The 14,570-nt window shown below is 36.9% G+C and overlaps 1 protein-coding gene across 3 annotated transcripts in view; it reads right to left on the minus strand.

The window, feature by feature from the left end:
* Positions 1-14,570, minus strand: part of arhgef10l (Rho guanine nucleotide exchange factor 10 like) — a 168,058-nt gene that overhangs the window by 122,218 nt on the left and 31,270 nt on the right. The window contains exons 5-12 of one of the 3 annotated variants that reach the window (XM_015375350.1): positions 10,542-10,625; positions 10,312-10,439; positions 9,085-9,180; positions 7,235-7,343; positions 6,084-6,184; positions 4,655-4,732; positions 3,700-3,879; positions 1,278-1,394 (exon numbers count right to left, since the gene is read on the minus strand). In XM_015375350.1, the coding sequence (XP_015230836.1) occupies positions 1,278-1,394; positions 3,700-3,879; positions 4,655-4,732; positions 6,084-6,184; positions 7,235-7,343; positions 9,085-9,180; positions 10,312-10,439; positions 10,542-10,625 (893 nt within the window). Of the gene's footprint in view, positions 1-1,277; positions 1,395-3,699; positions 3,880-4,654; positions 4,733-6,083; positions 6,185-7,234; positions 7,344-9,084; positions 9,181-10,311; positions 10,443-10,541; positions 10,626-14,570 lie in introns of all 3 variants that reach the window. The other 2 variants (XM_015375349.1, XM_015375351.1) reach the window with 2 other exon arrangements.

Raw genomic sequence — 14,570 nt, forward strand, 5'->3', positions numbered from 1 at the left:
ATTATAGATGCTTTATATTTTTTTTCAGTTCACCATTCCTAGTATTATATGAACTCAGTCCTCAAACTGAAATTTCATGTTTTCGTTTGAGGATCTATTGCCTTCTGTGCCCACAGGTAACCCCTAATATTTAACAACCCATTTGAATGTTAACTAGTAAGAGATGTTTTTAACTATAATTCATATTTCAACATCTGCAAAGTCTATTACATTGAATTAATGTTTTTTTTTGTTGGTCCTCTTTTTCATTTCTAAAGCAATAAAATCGAGCTGATATTGGTTTATAATATAATCATTTCTTAACACAGGCAGGAATAATGTTACACAAGGAAATATAATATCTGTACAGAATATCCAGTGAATCCAAATGCTAGAGCTTTTTAGATTTATGAAATTATACGTGTGACTCCAAATATAGCATATCATCATTATTGCGATTCATTACATCAGAAAATGCTTTAACAAAGTTTGGTTGTTGAGTTATAAAAAAACAACAAAAAAATAAATAAACACCAACAGTAAAAAGAAAAATCATAGATTTAAAGCCAATATATTCATGTTTAACATTCTCATTACCTCTGTCACCTTCTGTTGAAATTGTTTATTTAAAATCTTCACAACACCAAATCAAAAACAAACTATTGAATATTAGCCTTCTATAATTTAAAATGGGAACCATTCGGAAGCAACACTGAACAGAGAGGAACTCCACATTAAATCCTAGCAGTTGTGAATATGTAGTGTTCATTTTCTGTATGGCTTATATTCAATCTTAATATCTTAAAATAAATAAAACTTCAAGCTTTGAGTATCCTTATTAGTTTTATGCAAGATCCTTGTAGGTCACAACTTTTTTATATTGTATTTATACAAAATCAGCTAATAATAGAATGGTTAAAGTTCTTAGATGCAAGACATTTAACTTTGCTTGCAACTTCAAGGATGTTAAACATAGTTTTTTAATTTAAGGTTTGGTTTATTAAGTCTAGCATGTGATTGGTTTTCTTTTAACCAATAATGAAACCCTGACACTCTTTGACATAACTATGAATAGACCAACATGAGGGAGATTATCCAAAATATGTATTTCCTTACTCTAAATCTGTAAAATGTATCCTGAGTGTTGTAGAAGCTCTTGAAAATTTTAAACCTTTTAAGAATTCTTAAGGTCAAAGGCTTAAAACAAAAAAAGCAAGGACATAAAAATATAAAATGGATACTTTAATTATAGGAAAGCATTGTTGAAATGCAATATAAATAACAAGAATTATATTTACCTTTAAAAATTCCAAGAATGCCGGTTTGGACATGCATGCCTTTTTAATGAGAGCCATTGCATTGGTGAAGTTGTTCACGTATTCACTGTACACATCCAGGACCATGGACTTAGAAAACTGGGAAAAAAAAAAGAAAAAAAAAGAAGTTTTAACAGCAAAGTATATATTTATTGAATAGCATTGTCTTTTATCACCTTATGGATTGTTTTCTTATAACATGCACAGATATTTTTCTCTGACTGAATATTTTTGCAAAGAAGAGGCTAAGAACTGAAGATCTACTGTTTGTTTTTCATTCTAGTTGTTGGAATGGTAAACAAATCACCCTCCCAATCCATGTAGGATGGTTTACAGAGAAGAATGAGGTGGGGGTCTGTGTGGGAGTGCAGCTGCGTGTGACTGTTCTGTGGTAAATATCTATTCTCCTTCCACAATTACACCTACGCCAGGCGGCTGATAGCGACAATATGAGGAGTAATGGGAAATTGGCAAATCAGATGAAGGAATTAACCCTCTTTTCTCTAAGTTTCCCTTAGGACCCTGCTGGCTCTGTTATTACTGCAGACTCTGCAGGTAGAGGTAAGGCAGGAGCAGGCTGATGTGGGCTGTATACTGTCCCAGCTATTTCACTGTCAAATGTGGCTTCATTTGATGCACAGTAGGTCTTAGAATATCAATTGAACAGCACAATAATAAGCAACACAGAAAAGGATCAAACAAGTCCCTCTAATAGGCAAATAATGAGCAGACCATATGGATGAGCACACACTCTGCAGAAGCTTGAAAAAGAAACCTAAAATGCACACTGCTACTGCTAAAGATTATATTCCTGAGAGCATTTGATGCAGTGGAGATATTTGCAATGCTGGTAACTGATTATGTTTGGGGTAAACTATGCCTGTTTGCCCATCATAATAGAGCTAACAATGACTAAGAAATTAGGTCCAATAGAAAACAGCTGGGAAAAGGGAATGGTTCTACCCAAACTAATGACTAATGTTTTTCCATCACTTTTTTTAAACAACCAATTACGTTTAATTTGTCCTTTTTTGGGGGCAGTTAGGATTTTTTTCTCCAAAGTCTGATGTAACACACACTTACTTAGTATTTGGAGTTACTATTTGGTCTTCAAACTGTATGACTTGGGTGAAATTGTTTTAGTGTCGTTTAAGGATTCTTTCGTTATCTCACTATAATTTAGCAGGTATTTTAGCCCATTCCTTCTGAGGCAGTAAACAAGTCATCTTTGTAGGTCACTTTTCTTCCCAACATTTCTTCTGTGAACAGAACAAATGCGAAACATCGACTTCTGTCCTTGATCCTCTTTGTAACTAACCTGGCTTCATACTTTGGGTCATTGTCAGTTTCAAAGACCAATTTGTCTTTAGCTTTAACCTCCTGGATGATTTCCTCAGATGTTATGTTCGTATTTACATTTTCGTCATGATCCCATTCTGATGCCTCAGCAGAGCCCCCAACATACTTTTATCAATTCCATACTTCTCAGTTGGGATGGTGTTTCAGGCTTGTAAGCTCAACATATTTTCTTTTATATGAGACAATACTTCTTATGGCTAAACGATTATATTATGTTTTATCAGAACACAAGACATGTCTCAAAAAGAATTAGTGTTGATGCACATTGTGGAACAGTAATCTTGCTGTTTTATGTTGCTTGTAGAGCAATGGCTGTTTTCTTTGCTGTTTGGCCTTCCAGCTGATCTCTGTTTTTGCTGTGGATATTGACATTCTCTTACTGCTTTTAGCCAGAATCTTTAAAAGATTTTGTTTGTTTTTGTTCAGGGTCTGATACTCAGATTTCTTTACTGATAGAAAAAAAAAAAAGAAACAAACAAACACATTCACCTCTGGGGTATCAAACCCATCTTCTTTTTTAACAGTGCATTTGGTAAACCCTCCAAGCTTGTATGTATGTGCATATAATAATCTATTTTCACTTTTTGAACTTTATTCTTTTTCATATTTTTTCAGTCTTGCGTACCTACAAGCTTTTATTTTCCCTGTTTTGCCAGTGATAGGTGACTTTCCACACTGTGGGGAAAAAATATCCATTCTATTTTTTTCTATTCTATTCTTTTCCAATCTGATTATTTGAACAGATAGACGTGAAAATTTAGGGCCATTGGAAATAAGAGTCAAGGATGAACCAAATTGGCAAAAGTTCTGCAATTTTCTTCGGTCGGTGTGTTTTAAGTTCCATCAGACCAGTTCAAGCAGTCGCTCTCATTCAGTTATGTAGAAAAAAAAAATCCTTACTGTCCTATAGTATTGAAAAAAAAATTTCTAATTCAATATTAGAGTGTCTTTTTTTATATCACACATGTATATATCTGGTGTCATCTGTAATAACACATTAGCCGAACTGTGAGTGGATAGTTTGATGTCTGTAATTTCCACTAACCGAGGCAACAAACAAGTCCCCGATTTTCTCACTTCTGTCCCACTCTGCCACACGGGAAGCCAGAGCAATCTGGAACATGGAGTGGCACTGTGTGATCTCTCTGACTCGGTAGAAAATGGGCCGGATCTTTCTCGGGCTCAGTATGCGTGGCTCAGCCTCCATCAATGGTCTATGGTACTCCTGTTGAGAATGAGAAAAAAATAAATTGTAATTGTAGATTGACAGACATGAGCAATTTCCTCCAACAACAACCTTCACAACTTAGACTCAGAACAATAATTGATGATGGACTTTCACAGAATGGCAAAATGTTTACCTCTTTTTCTGCTCTCTAACCCACTGCAGTAATTCACAAACAGATAAAAGCAACATCAAAAAGCAGCAGCGGAAACCTGCAGCTTTATCGTGGCGTTAAAACAGTATTGAACATTTTCTTTTGTGCTGAGTGCGTGTTTTATCTAATTACGTGATATGTCTGGACACACTGCATTTACTTCACCATTTGGCTCTTTGAATCAACTAAGAGTTTTAAAGCACTGAACCTTACAATGAAACATGAACATAAATGACAATTCTTAATAATGAAAACGCATTCTGTATCTACTATAAAAGATCTCACAGCATAACAGATTAAAAATGTATCTTAAATAATTATTTTAACTAGTTCTTATTACGTTTTGCATGATGACAAGATGAGAGGTCTCTTTTCTTTTCATCAATGAAAATGAAAGAGGAGTGACTGCACCCCGTGGTTTAAGTCTGACAGCTTCTCTTTCTCAGCGTCAGCATGAAGTCCCTTCCCACAAAGCATAGGTGTTTTATCAAGATTATTTATGCACAGACACCTTGATAATTTGATGAATATCGCTGCTTCTCATCTCAGTGTAATTTACAATAGCTAAACTGTGATGATATTGCATGTGGCAGAAGAGGACAGGAGGACTAAACAGTTCACCTGCAGGATCCTCCTGAGAGACTCCAGGTAGCTCCGCTCGCTCTGAATGATGGAGCCAAGGATATGGCGCCTGACAACCTGCGTGGACAACAGATCAGTCAGAAGCTCGCACTCTAACGGGACATGATCGGGCTGCGGTGTGTGGCGTGCTTTCAGTTAAGTGTGGCACTGGTTGATGGATTACACCATAATCATGTGTTAGTCACGGGAGAAAAAGACTCAGAGAGGAGTCGGTCAGTTTGAACGAGCTGAATCACTGGAGGTGCTGCGACATGAGAGCAGCTGTTTAAGCAGTTTTAGAATGCACGGCTTTTACAAACAGAATTAGGCCTTTAAAGCAAACATATATTAGAAATGCTGAATAAAAAATTCCTACTTTATCAGCCAGAAGCATAATCCTAAAGCTACTTACCATTGAATCGGGTTTAGAAATGGATGCAACACTGGAAGCAATTGTCACAGAGCACAGTTTGATGTGTTTATGGCTCTAGTGTCTGTGTGGGTGTGTGTGTGGTGGTGTGTGTGTGCGTGTGTGTGTGTGCGTGCGTGCGTGCGTGCGTGCGTGTGTGTGTGTGTGTGTGTTAAAGGTTCCCAGGTGATTGGTGCTGATTGGAGCTAGAGGCAGCTGTCCTATGTCTGTAGAAAAGACAATTTTATATTTTCCTCTGCCTGGGAGTCCCTGTTTATTCTATACCTTACCAGGCTTGTTTGTTTTATAGGAATTTTCTTCTTTTCTTCCGGTTCCCTTTTACGAAATTTTTACAAAATGTTATCTTGTTGAATAGAAATATAACAACTTATTGATTCTAAGGCTACAACACAAGGCACTGAGTTTGACGTATCTGGTGGTGACTTGGCAAACAACAAATTTTAAATGACAGGTAGATAAAAAAAATCCTGATCAAGACTCCTATAGTTGCCTTCAGTTCCTATGAAATCCATTAGCACATTCGGAAACAATAAAAATGTATATATATGGACAATGACGCTCTTGTTAAATGCAGACCTGACAATTTGTAGAAGCGCCAATTCAATAAATGTTTTCTTCATCCATTTTTTTTTCTTTTGTGCATTTGTATCATGTTGTCACCGGGTTATGTGATCTTTGCAGAAAACATATTAAATGCTACCCTGCAGCGCAGAACACAATAAAAGAGGCTCTAGTCTTGCTTGATTTTTGCAGTCGGCTTTGTACCAAAACCACTTTTGTTTGAGTTCAAATAGACCCTTTTCTCTACTTTCACCACATGTTAGAAAGCTCTATTTTCAATTTACCAAAGTGACAAGCCTCTCCCCTATAATACACTCTACGAAACATTGCACGTCGCACCATTCCACAGCTTTTCTAGTCAAACTACTAGTTTCTAAGCTGTGAACCAGTGTAGCTGTTACAGATTCTCATGTGTGACGGGGCTGCTGTCAGCTGCACCTGGTGGTTGGTCAGCCCTTCTGGCATGGGGCTCAGCTGCGGGGGAGGATGCTTCAGTTCTGACACAGCCACATCCAGGTAACCAGCATCATCCTCCTCTTCTGCAGATTTAAAAAAAAAATGAAAAAGTAGAACGGGTTTGAAAGTGTGTGACAAAGAATGTGACAAGGACAGAGAATAACAGAAAGGCATTCCTCAGATCTCAGAGCAGCTGGAGACGCAGCGACACGCTAAGTTTATTACGTCTAAAATATGAAGAAACTTCTGAACTCTCTAAAGGAAAAAAAAGAGCTGAGGAAATGTGAGATAGAGAAAGGGAGAGGTAAGGGAAAAGCGAAACCAAGAAAATTCAGGACAATACTCTATGTAGGAGTAAAATGGGTGCAAAAGTAATCCAGCACATTCTTGCAGTATCCCTGCAATGGCACCTACATGTAACAGTTAAAAAATAAAATCCTCAGTTCCCCCATAAACATTTAGACATCGACATAGGAAGGTCTTATCGGTTGAATGAAATTATTTGTTATGATGAAAAATTGTTGGAAGAAAAATACAATACAAATGCAATGATTCGTAGATTCCTAAAGATCAATACCCACCGTCTAACTTACCCTTTACTGTATGTAATGACTTAGAGATGTGTTTCAGGCATGAGTTTAATGCTGTATTTATCTTAATAATTCTGCTTTTCATTTTATGGATGCTGATTTCTCTATAATGTGAGGCAAGGGTTCCTGAAAGACAGGCTCCTTGATACCACATGCAATGCTTTCTCTTTTTTATCATCTAGAAACTTTATTCACCCCCCCCACCACCATCCAACTCCCCAAACCTTATTTAAAACTGCAAATGCTTGTCTTTTTTCATTTATTTTGAATATAATCTGTAAGATCTTTTCTTTCAGTGTTCTTTCATGTTTGCCTTAAGGGATTTCTATAAAGAAAAAAAAGAAAGAAAAATAAGACTTTCTACCCGAACCATCGTAGTTGCTCCTATCTGACTTGGCTCAGCTAGATTTATAACCAAGCAAAATGCCTTTTATAATATAAATGCTGCAATGTCTTTAAAACAGCTACTGATTTGTTTGAAAATTTCACATCTTTCTAAACTTATAACTCAAGAGCAGCATTTTTTTTAAGTTCTTCAGTTACCCAGTTGATCTTTTCTCTGCAGGAATGACACTTTTCTCATGACGGCAATTTTGGTCCTCTCGAGCCCATCCTTCGTTCCCGTCCTCGCTGCCCTCATGAGCTGCTGAACCTGGTTGCGTGGAGCACACAGAGACAACAAAGGAGCATCAGAGCAGGAGGGAAGTGCCATGCTGCGGTGGCTTGATACTCCACAGGGCTCCTCCGGAGAGAGACAGAGAGAAGTGTCGCTCAGCAGGCTCATCATGAGCCTCACCATCTGCGACTCCCCCGCGGGTCGCTGTACAGCTTTTTAATCAGGGAGCCTAGGAGCATATCATGGAAAGATTATTGTAAGTGAGGGAGATCCACATCAGCTTCCTTACTCAGCATGGGAAAAATTCAGCTGACCACAAGTGCTCCCTGAGCATTAAAAAGGCCATGCAACCAGACTCCACAGACCCAGAATACACTCAGGAGAGTAGTATTTTTAAATGATGCTAGTATGAGAAAGTAGGTCAGAAAGTGGAAGCAAGTTGTATCGATGTTTATGGAGGCAAACCCGCCGACTATTATTTAATAATTAATGGTTTTCATGATTTTCTCTGATATTAAACGAGGCAGGGAAAAATAAAATGGAGCTTAACAGACCAATCAATAGTCTCAAAGCAAGGCCACAGAGCATTGGAAGAGTTAAGAAGGATGGCACAGCGAGCCAATTAAGCCATTGTGTCAGCTGAGCATAATAGATTACATATATCAGCTCAGGGGGATCATCAATCTCATAGTTAAATATTTGGGCAGAGGGAGTTGGGTTCTGCTTTGAAATAATGTGAGACACAGTGGGTTAGAAAGGTGTACACATTCTTTAAAAAAAGGTTGGATTACAAAAAATCTTTATTCAACTTAATACAGCTTTACCATGCATGAATAATAATAATGATAAAAAATAAAAAACCTGAATTATTGGTCAAACTAAAACAAAGGGCTGCAGCACCGTGTTTGCATAAATGTTTAAACACTTAAAACTAAAACTTTGTTAAATTTAATTTCTACACTGAATCTTCTTCCATTGGGGTGTATATGCCAGCCCCATTGGAAAGTTCTCCAAAATCCTTTTTTTGGATTTCACAGATTTTCTTTCAGACTGTATTCAGAACTCTGTCTCAGGAACTGCAAACTTTAAATATTAGCTAAGTGATTTTTTTTTTTTTTTTTTTTTATTTGACTAAATGTTTGGATTCAAACAGATGACAAAAAAATGAACAACAACCAAAAATGTATAAAAAAAATTAAAAAAAAGAAAGTAAGCATGATGATTTTACCACCAGTATATGGTGTTTTTTTTTGCTTTTTTGTTGTTTTTTTGCAATGGACAGTGTTGTTTTATGAAAAAAAAAAAAACACTAACAACAACAAAACAATTGGTGTTCAAAACATTGTTAGGTTGTTTGAACTGACCACTTTTCCTACCCAGGATGAGGAGAGTTTAGCCAGATGAGGATGTTTCCTTTGGCAATTAACGCTTTGGTTTATTAATCTTACTCCTTGGTCCAGAACAATGAAGGGAAGTTTGACACCTTCTTGGTACAATCTCACCTGAAAGTCTCTGTGACCTTTTTTGCCATTTTAATAGTTTTGAAGAAACATCCAGTTTTACTAATGTGAATATTTATTAAAATATTAAATGACTCTCTTCTTTACCCCATGTTTATTATCTTTTAAAATGTTGTGCAATTTTTATTTGAATTGTATAGGATACATAATTCATCATGTCTAACATGCAAACGGTTGGAAATTATTTAATTCTGTACTCACAAGGTAAATTTTTTAAGACCGCTGTAACTTTGTAAACTTGTTAATTGGGATTATACCTTAATGTCATAGTTGTGCTTTCCAGGCAGCCTCATAGCAAGTTCACGCCTGGTCCTGGCGCACCGCTCCCTCAACCGAAGCACTTCAGGTGAAAGCTACAGGGGAATGGGGTGGAGCACAGGTGCATGGAATGTAAGGCGCAAAAGCCAAAGGAGAGAGAAAAGCAAGAGAAAGGGAATACAAAGGGGGAAATTGTATGCAAAGCCATTAAGCAGAAGGAAAGTCTGTGAAACACTGGGAATTAATCAGGAGCGCATAGATTGGAAACATGGTGCACTGCTTTAGTCGACAAGGTTGTGGCTAATGGCTAGTGATTTATATAGGGTTCAGAGTGGCTGCAATCAGTTTGAAGCAAATATTACCTAAGCAAACTTCAATGCAGCTCTCCCAGGTTCTTCAAACAAGAACACAGGCTTCGCTGGGTGAAAAATTAATTGGGTGAAACTAATTAAAAACAATGTGACTCTGACGAAGGCCGCTGGACTTTAATAGTTGAGGGTCTTTTTGTTTTTGTTTTTCATTAATGATAAAATCCAGCACACCTGAATTCTTCTTTTTGTTCAGCAGCCTGAGACAAACCTGCCAACCGATTAGTTGGTGGATTTTCACACTGGACCTCCATGTAATTATCAAGCAACTAATTCATATTTGTTACCTCTGGCTCCTTTGTTTTCCAAATTATTATTTCGAAACTGGATCCTCTGGTATATTATTATTTATGGGAAAAAACCTTCAACGTTCAAAATTGTATAAAAGCAGGTAAAAATCTATACATTAATAATGACTCAACTACAGATTTTCCATATGTCTGCAATGATGGAGCCACTTTAAAAGCCTCTGGAGCATAAAGAAAATGCAGCACAATGTGAATGTGCACACAGTGCCATCATGTGGAAGCCACACACTCTGGTGTATCATAGTGATTACCAGCACTGCTGGCAGAAAAGAGGCAAGGAAATCTGTGGCTCTTCAAACAGAAATGTCTCATGTTTACTTTCATCTCACAATGCTCGCATAAAACTTGACAGCCTTTTATGCATTTTTTATGTCCTTTACCGCTTCCTTCCACTTCTATACATTAATAAAGAGTTCTGCACAAGAGAGGCGGCAGATGAAATATTCTCCTTGATATTGTATTAGGAGCTGAAAACTATCCCAAACAACCTGACCTGTCTAGATACCATTAAAAATACACAGATAATGGGACTATTTGACATGTGATCTACCTTGCTTCTTGCCGGCAGCTTGGCATCATTATCAGATTGCTCATCATAGCTCTCAAACTCGCTGGAGCTCCACCCATTGTTTCTCTCCAGAGTACCGCCATCTCTCTGGACATCTTCATAGATCATGTCTGCTGAACACACAAATACAGTACACAGCAGGTCAGGGGCTGGAGGTCTGAGGTCATGAGAGAGCAAACATTTGTAGCAAACACGACTCTGCAGTGGCCGACCTTCATCGGGAGAAAGAGGTTCCTCGCTGGCAACGTCATCATAGATCACATCTGAAGAAGCCTCAGGTGCTCCTGCTTCTGTGTCTGCAACACAGACAGAAAAAAATAGAAAGAACAAAGTGACATCAAGGTGTGCAAACACGTGCTGTTTGCTTTTTATCTTTAATCTTTTTTCCTTTGGAATTTTAGTACTTTCTGTAGATAGATCAAATGTTATTTTTCTCAAGAGAAAAAAAACAACAGAAATGTTCTAATCCAGTTGCTTTCTTGTCTTTATCTCTTGAGGCTAACCGAATAAAAAAAATACTTGCTTTTGTTATAATGACATTTAGACCTAAAAACACACTCCAGTCGCTCTATTTGGAACACATTGCTGGCATCTTGCCCCCCGTTTGCCTTTAGAATGGGTTTAATTCTTGTGTGCATAGATGTAACAAGGTGTCAGGGACATTCAGTGATTCATCACATACTTGATTCAGATTGTTTTATCGACACAAAGCCTCTATGCAACCAAATCCCAAAGATACTCAATGACCATGTAGCCAGATATAGTTAAACATTAAAAATAAATTATTCTGAAATAAAAAGTACAAGTTTGAGATCACATGGGCCTCAGAATATGGCTAGACTATGGTAAAAAAAAAGGAAGGAAATGGTCTGGAAAAATATTAAAGGTATAGTGGAGGATTTTCACCAGTTTTTCCTCTTAAAAAAAAATAAAAAAATTAAAAAGTACAACACTTTACACGCTCCCGAGAGGGAACGTCTATAAAATGTGTGCAAGAGCATGTGCAAGCCCATTTCTCCTCGTGCACACTCTGTTTAAAAGTTGCTGTTTGCATCGCTCATACAAGCTTACTTTCCAAAGGAAGATTTGCAATTTTTCCACCATGGCAGACTCACCAAAGGTAAGTGAAAATGGGGACCAGCACGTAGGACGGCCTTACGTAAACATATCACCAGAATGATTGATATTAGAAGGAACAGTTATTTTTGATAAACCACCAAGAAGAAGAACATCCTCCACGATGCCTTTAAGGTAGACTGGGGTTTAAACAATTCTTAATAATACTAAGAGGCTCAAAGTGTCCTTTAGCAGAAAAAAATCAACAACATTATATCAGAAGCAGCCATTTATAATAATTAATTCAAGGCAGGAGGGGTCCATTTATTTGTGTTATTTATACTTAAGCCTATATCTGTATGATGCAGCTAATAGGATTTCAAACCTCAGTTTCCCCAAACTGTCCAAACTGTAGCCTCAGTTTCATGATCTGTACTATAAAAAGAGTGGCATCTACTGTACCCTGTTGCCTTCCTCTTCTAGACTTTCAGTTACTTAATTTGGATTTGGTTTATTTATGTAGTGGATCTACATCTAGAAAGTGCCTTATCATAACGTCATTTTTGTGAAAGAATTGAATCTATAGTACAAAAATATATCATGAAATCACCATAAACAGATTCTAATTCAGTTATATTCTTTCAACTTTAACCCAAGGTATAATAGAGTGAGGTCAAACTTCATTGTAATGTCAATTTGTTCAAGGTTAAATGAAACCAATTGCACTGACTTATACTTTTTTTGGAGCAGGAATATTAAAATCTTAGAAGATACAAAAATCCTGTAATTACTTATTGTGCATTTAACAAAGATATAGAGGTATACTTCATCTCAGCCCACCAGTCCTCCTCTAAACCTCACATGAACGGAGCATTTTTTAATTCAAATAATGGCTGCACAATTGATATTTTCTGTCCTGGGCCTATTTCTGTAAGCTAAAGATATAAATATGGCTGGAAATCCCAGTGGATAAACACTTCTTTAAAGATATTCAAGTCCAAACTATAATCCAGGACCAAAAGCCTTACTGAATTTAAAGTCATTCAAATCATCTTTCATCCCCATTTACATTTTTTTGCTGTTCCTCAGCAAGTTCTCATTGAGAGAGAGAGTTCTCACTCTCAAGTCCGTAGGCTTAATTGTGTTATGCTGTTGCTGTGCATTTGTCTGATTTGTCATTTGCATTTACAAGCAGTTGAACAGCTGTACCTAATAAAGTGTCCAGTTACTTTATTTAAAAGCTCATGTCCTTAGGGAGATCTGGCACATCTTTTCTAGATGTTGCCCTAACGGCTTTGTTCACGTGACGTGACACGATTGTATCCAGCTTGTTTGAGCTATTGACCCATTCCGTCTCCACGCCTGGCAGGATTTGTCATTAACTGCTTTGAGAGTGTTTCAGCCTAATTTACCTCAGTGAGCTTTATTGATTTGGCTTTAAACCCTGATTTGTCTGCACACTCTTCTAAGCTCTAAACAGCATAAAATCACGTTTTTTAATTAATCTTACTGAAGATGTGCTGCTTTCCTGTTGTGGATTACTTGCACATAATCCACAACAGGACCTTGAAGAAACCTTCCAGAAACACACCCATACATGTGTGTGTGTGTGTATATATATATATATATATATATATATATATATATATATATATATATATATACATACATAAATCAGTAAATATATTTCTAGAGATGCTATTGACATGACATTTTCACCAGATGTCGGTAACAATCCATGCAATCCATACACACAAAGAAATCAAATCATAGATATCCAGAAATCAAGTTATGTGTAATAATCCAGAATGGCACAGGTAAAAAGTAATGAACATGTTAAGAAAGGAAATTGCAAAAAGGCATGGAAAGTGAGGAAACCAGCTGAAATCTCTCAGTAATTAGACACCAATCCCGCCCCTTGGCCCATGTAAAAGTAAAGAGCTTTCTCAAGACCTTGGCAACCTTATTATTGCAAATAATGATGGCACTGGTTACAGGGATTACAAGGATTTCTTAACTTCCGAATGTTCCAATGAGCACCGATGGGGCCATAATCTGGAAGTGGAAAGAACATCATTTCATCATAACTGACCATGACCAGGTGCTCGTCAAAAGATTTCTAAAAGAGTGGTGAAAAGAATTAAAAAATAATAACTCTTAAATTATTAAGAGTTGTCCAAGAGCCAAAAATAGTTGTTGAGAGCTTCAGAAAGACCTGGAATTAGTATGTACAATTGTTTCATTAATGCACTCAACTGCCATGACCTGTATCTACGTTCACCAAGCAAGACTCCAATGCTGAAGATAAAGCTTGTTGAATCTTGTTTAAATTTTGCTGCACAGCATTCAGAAAAGCCTGTGAAATACTGGGAGATTATAGCCTGGCCAGATGAGACAAAAATTTTACTGTTTGGATGCCATAATAAACATCATGTTTGGAGGTCATATGGCACTGCACATCACCCAAAAAACACCACACCAACAGGGAAGTTTGGAAATGGGAACATCAGCATATACTATTGTCAGATAAAAAAAATAAAAATAAAGAGATAATCTTGATAAAAATCTGCTGCCATCTACCAGGATGATGAAGATGACACGTGGGCGGACATTTAAGCAAGAGAATGACCCTGAAAACACAGCCAAGCAAACTCAATTGATGTCAGAGAAAAAATATAAAGCTATTAGAATAACCCAGCCAATCACCTGACTTGAATCCAATAAAAAAAGAGAAAATCTATGGGAAGAACTTTAAATCAGATTCCATAGAAGAGGCCCACAAAACCTTCAAGACTTGAAGACTGTTTGTGTGGAAGAATGGGCCAAAATCACACCTGAGCAATGCATGCAACCAATTTCTCCATACAGGAGGCGTCTTGAAGCAGTTATTGCCAACAAAGGCTTTTGCACATGATTAAATACATTTCTATAAGTGTCTTAATACTTTTTCCCTGTGCCATTTCACTTTATTAAACACAACTTACTTTTTTCTGGACATCTATGGTTTGATTTCTTGGTTTGTTTATATGCCTACTGTATATGTATGCATATATGTATGCATATATACATATACACACATATCTATCTATCTATATGTATGTATGTGTGTATATCTATCTATCTATATGTATGTATGTATGTATGTATGTATGTATGTGTGTATATCTATCTATCTATATGTATGT

This window comes from Cyprinodon variegatus, unplaced genomic scaffold (assembly GCF_000732505.1).
Source record: "Cyprinodon variegatus isolate N-32 unplaced genomic scaffold, C_variegatus-1.0 Scaffold117, whole genome shotgun sequence".
Taxonomy (NCBI): Eukaryota; Metazoa; Chordata; class Actinopteri; order Cyprinodontiformes; family Cyprinodontidae; genus Cyprinodon; species Cyprinodon variegatus.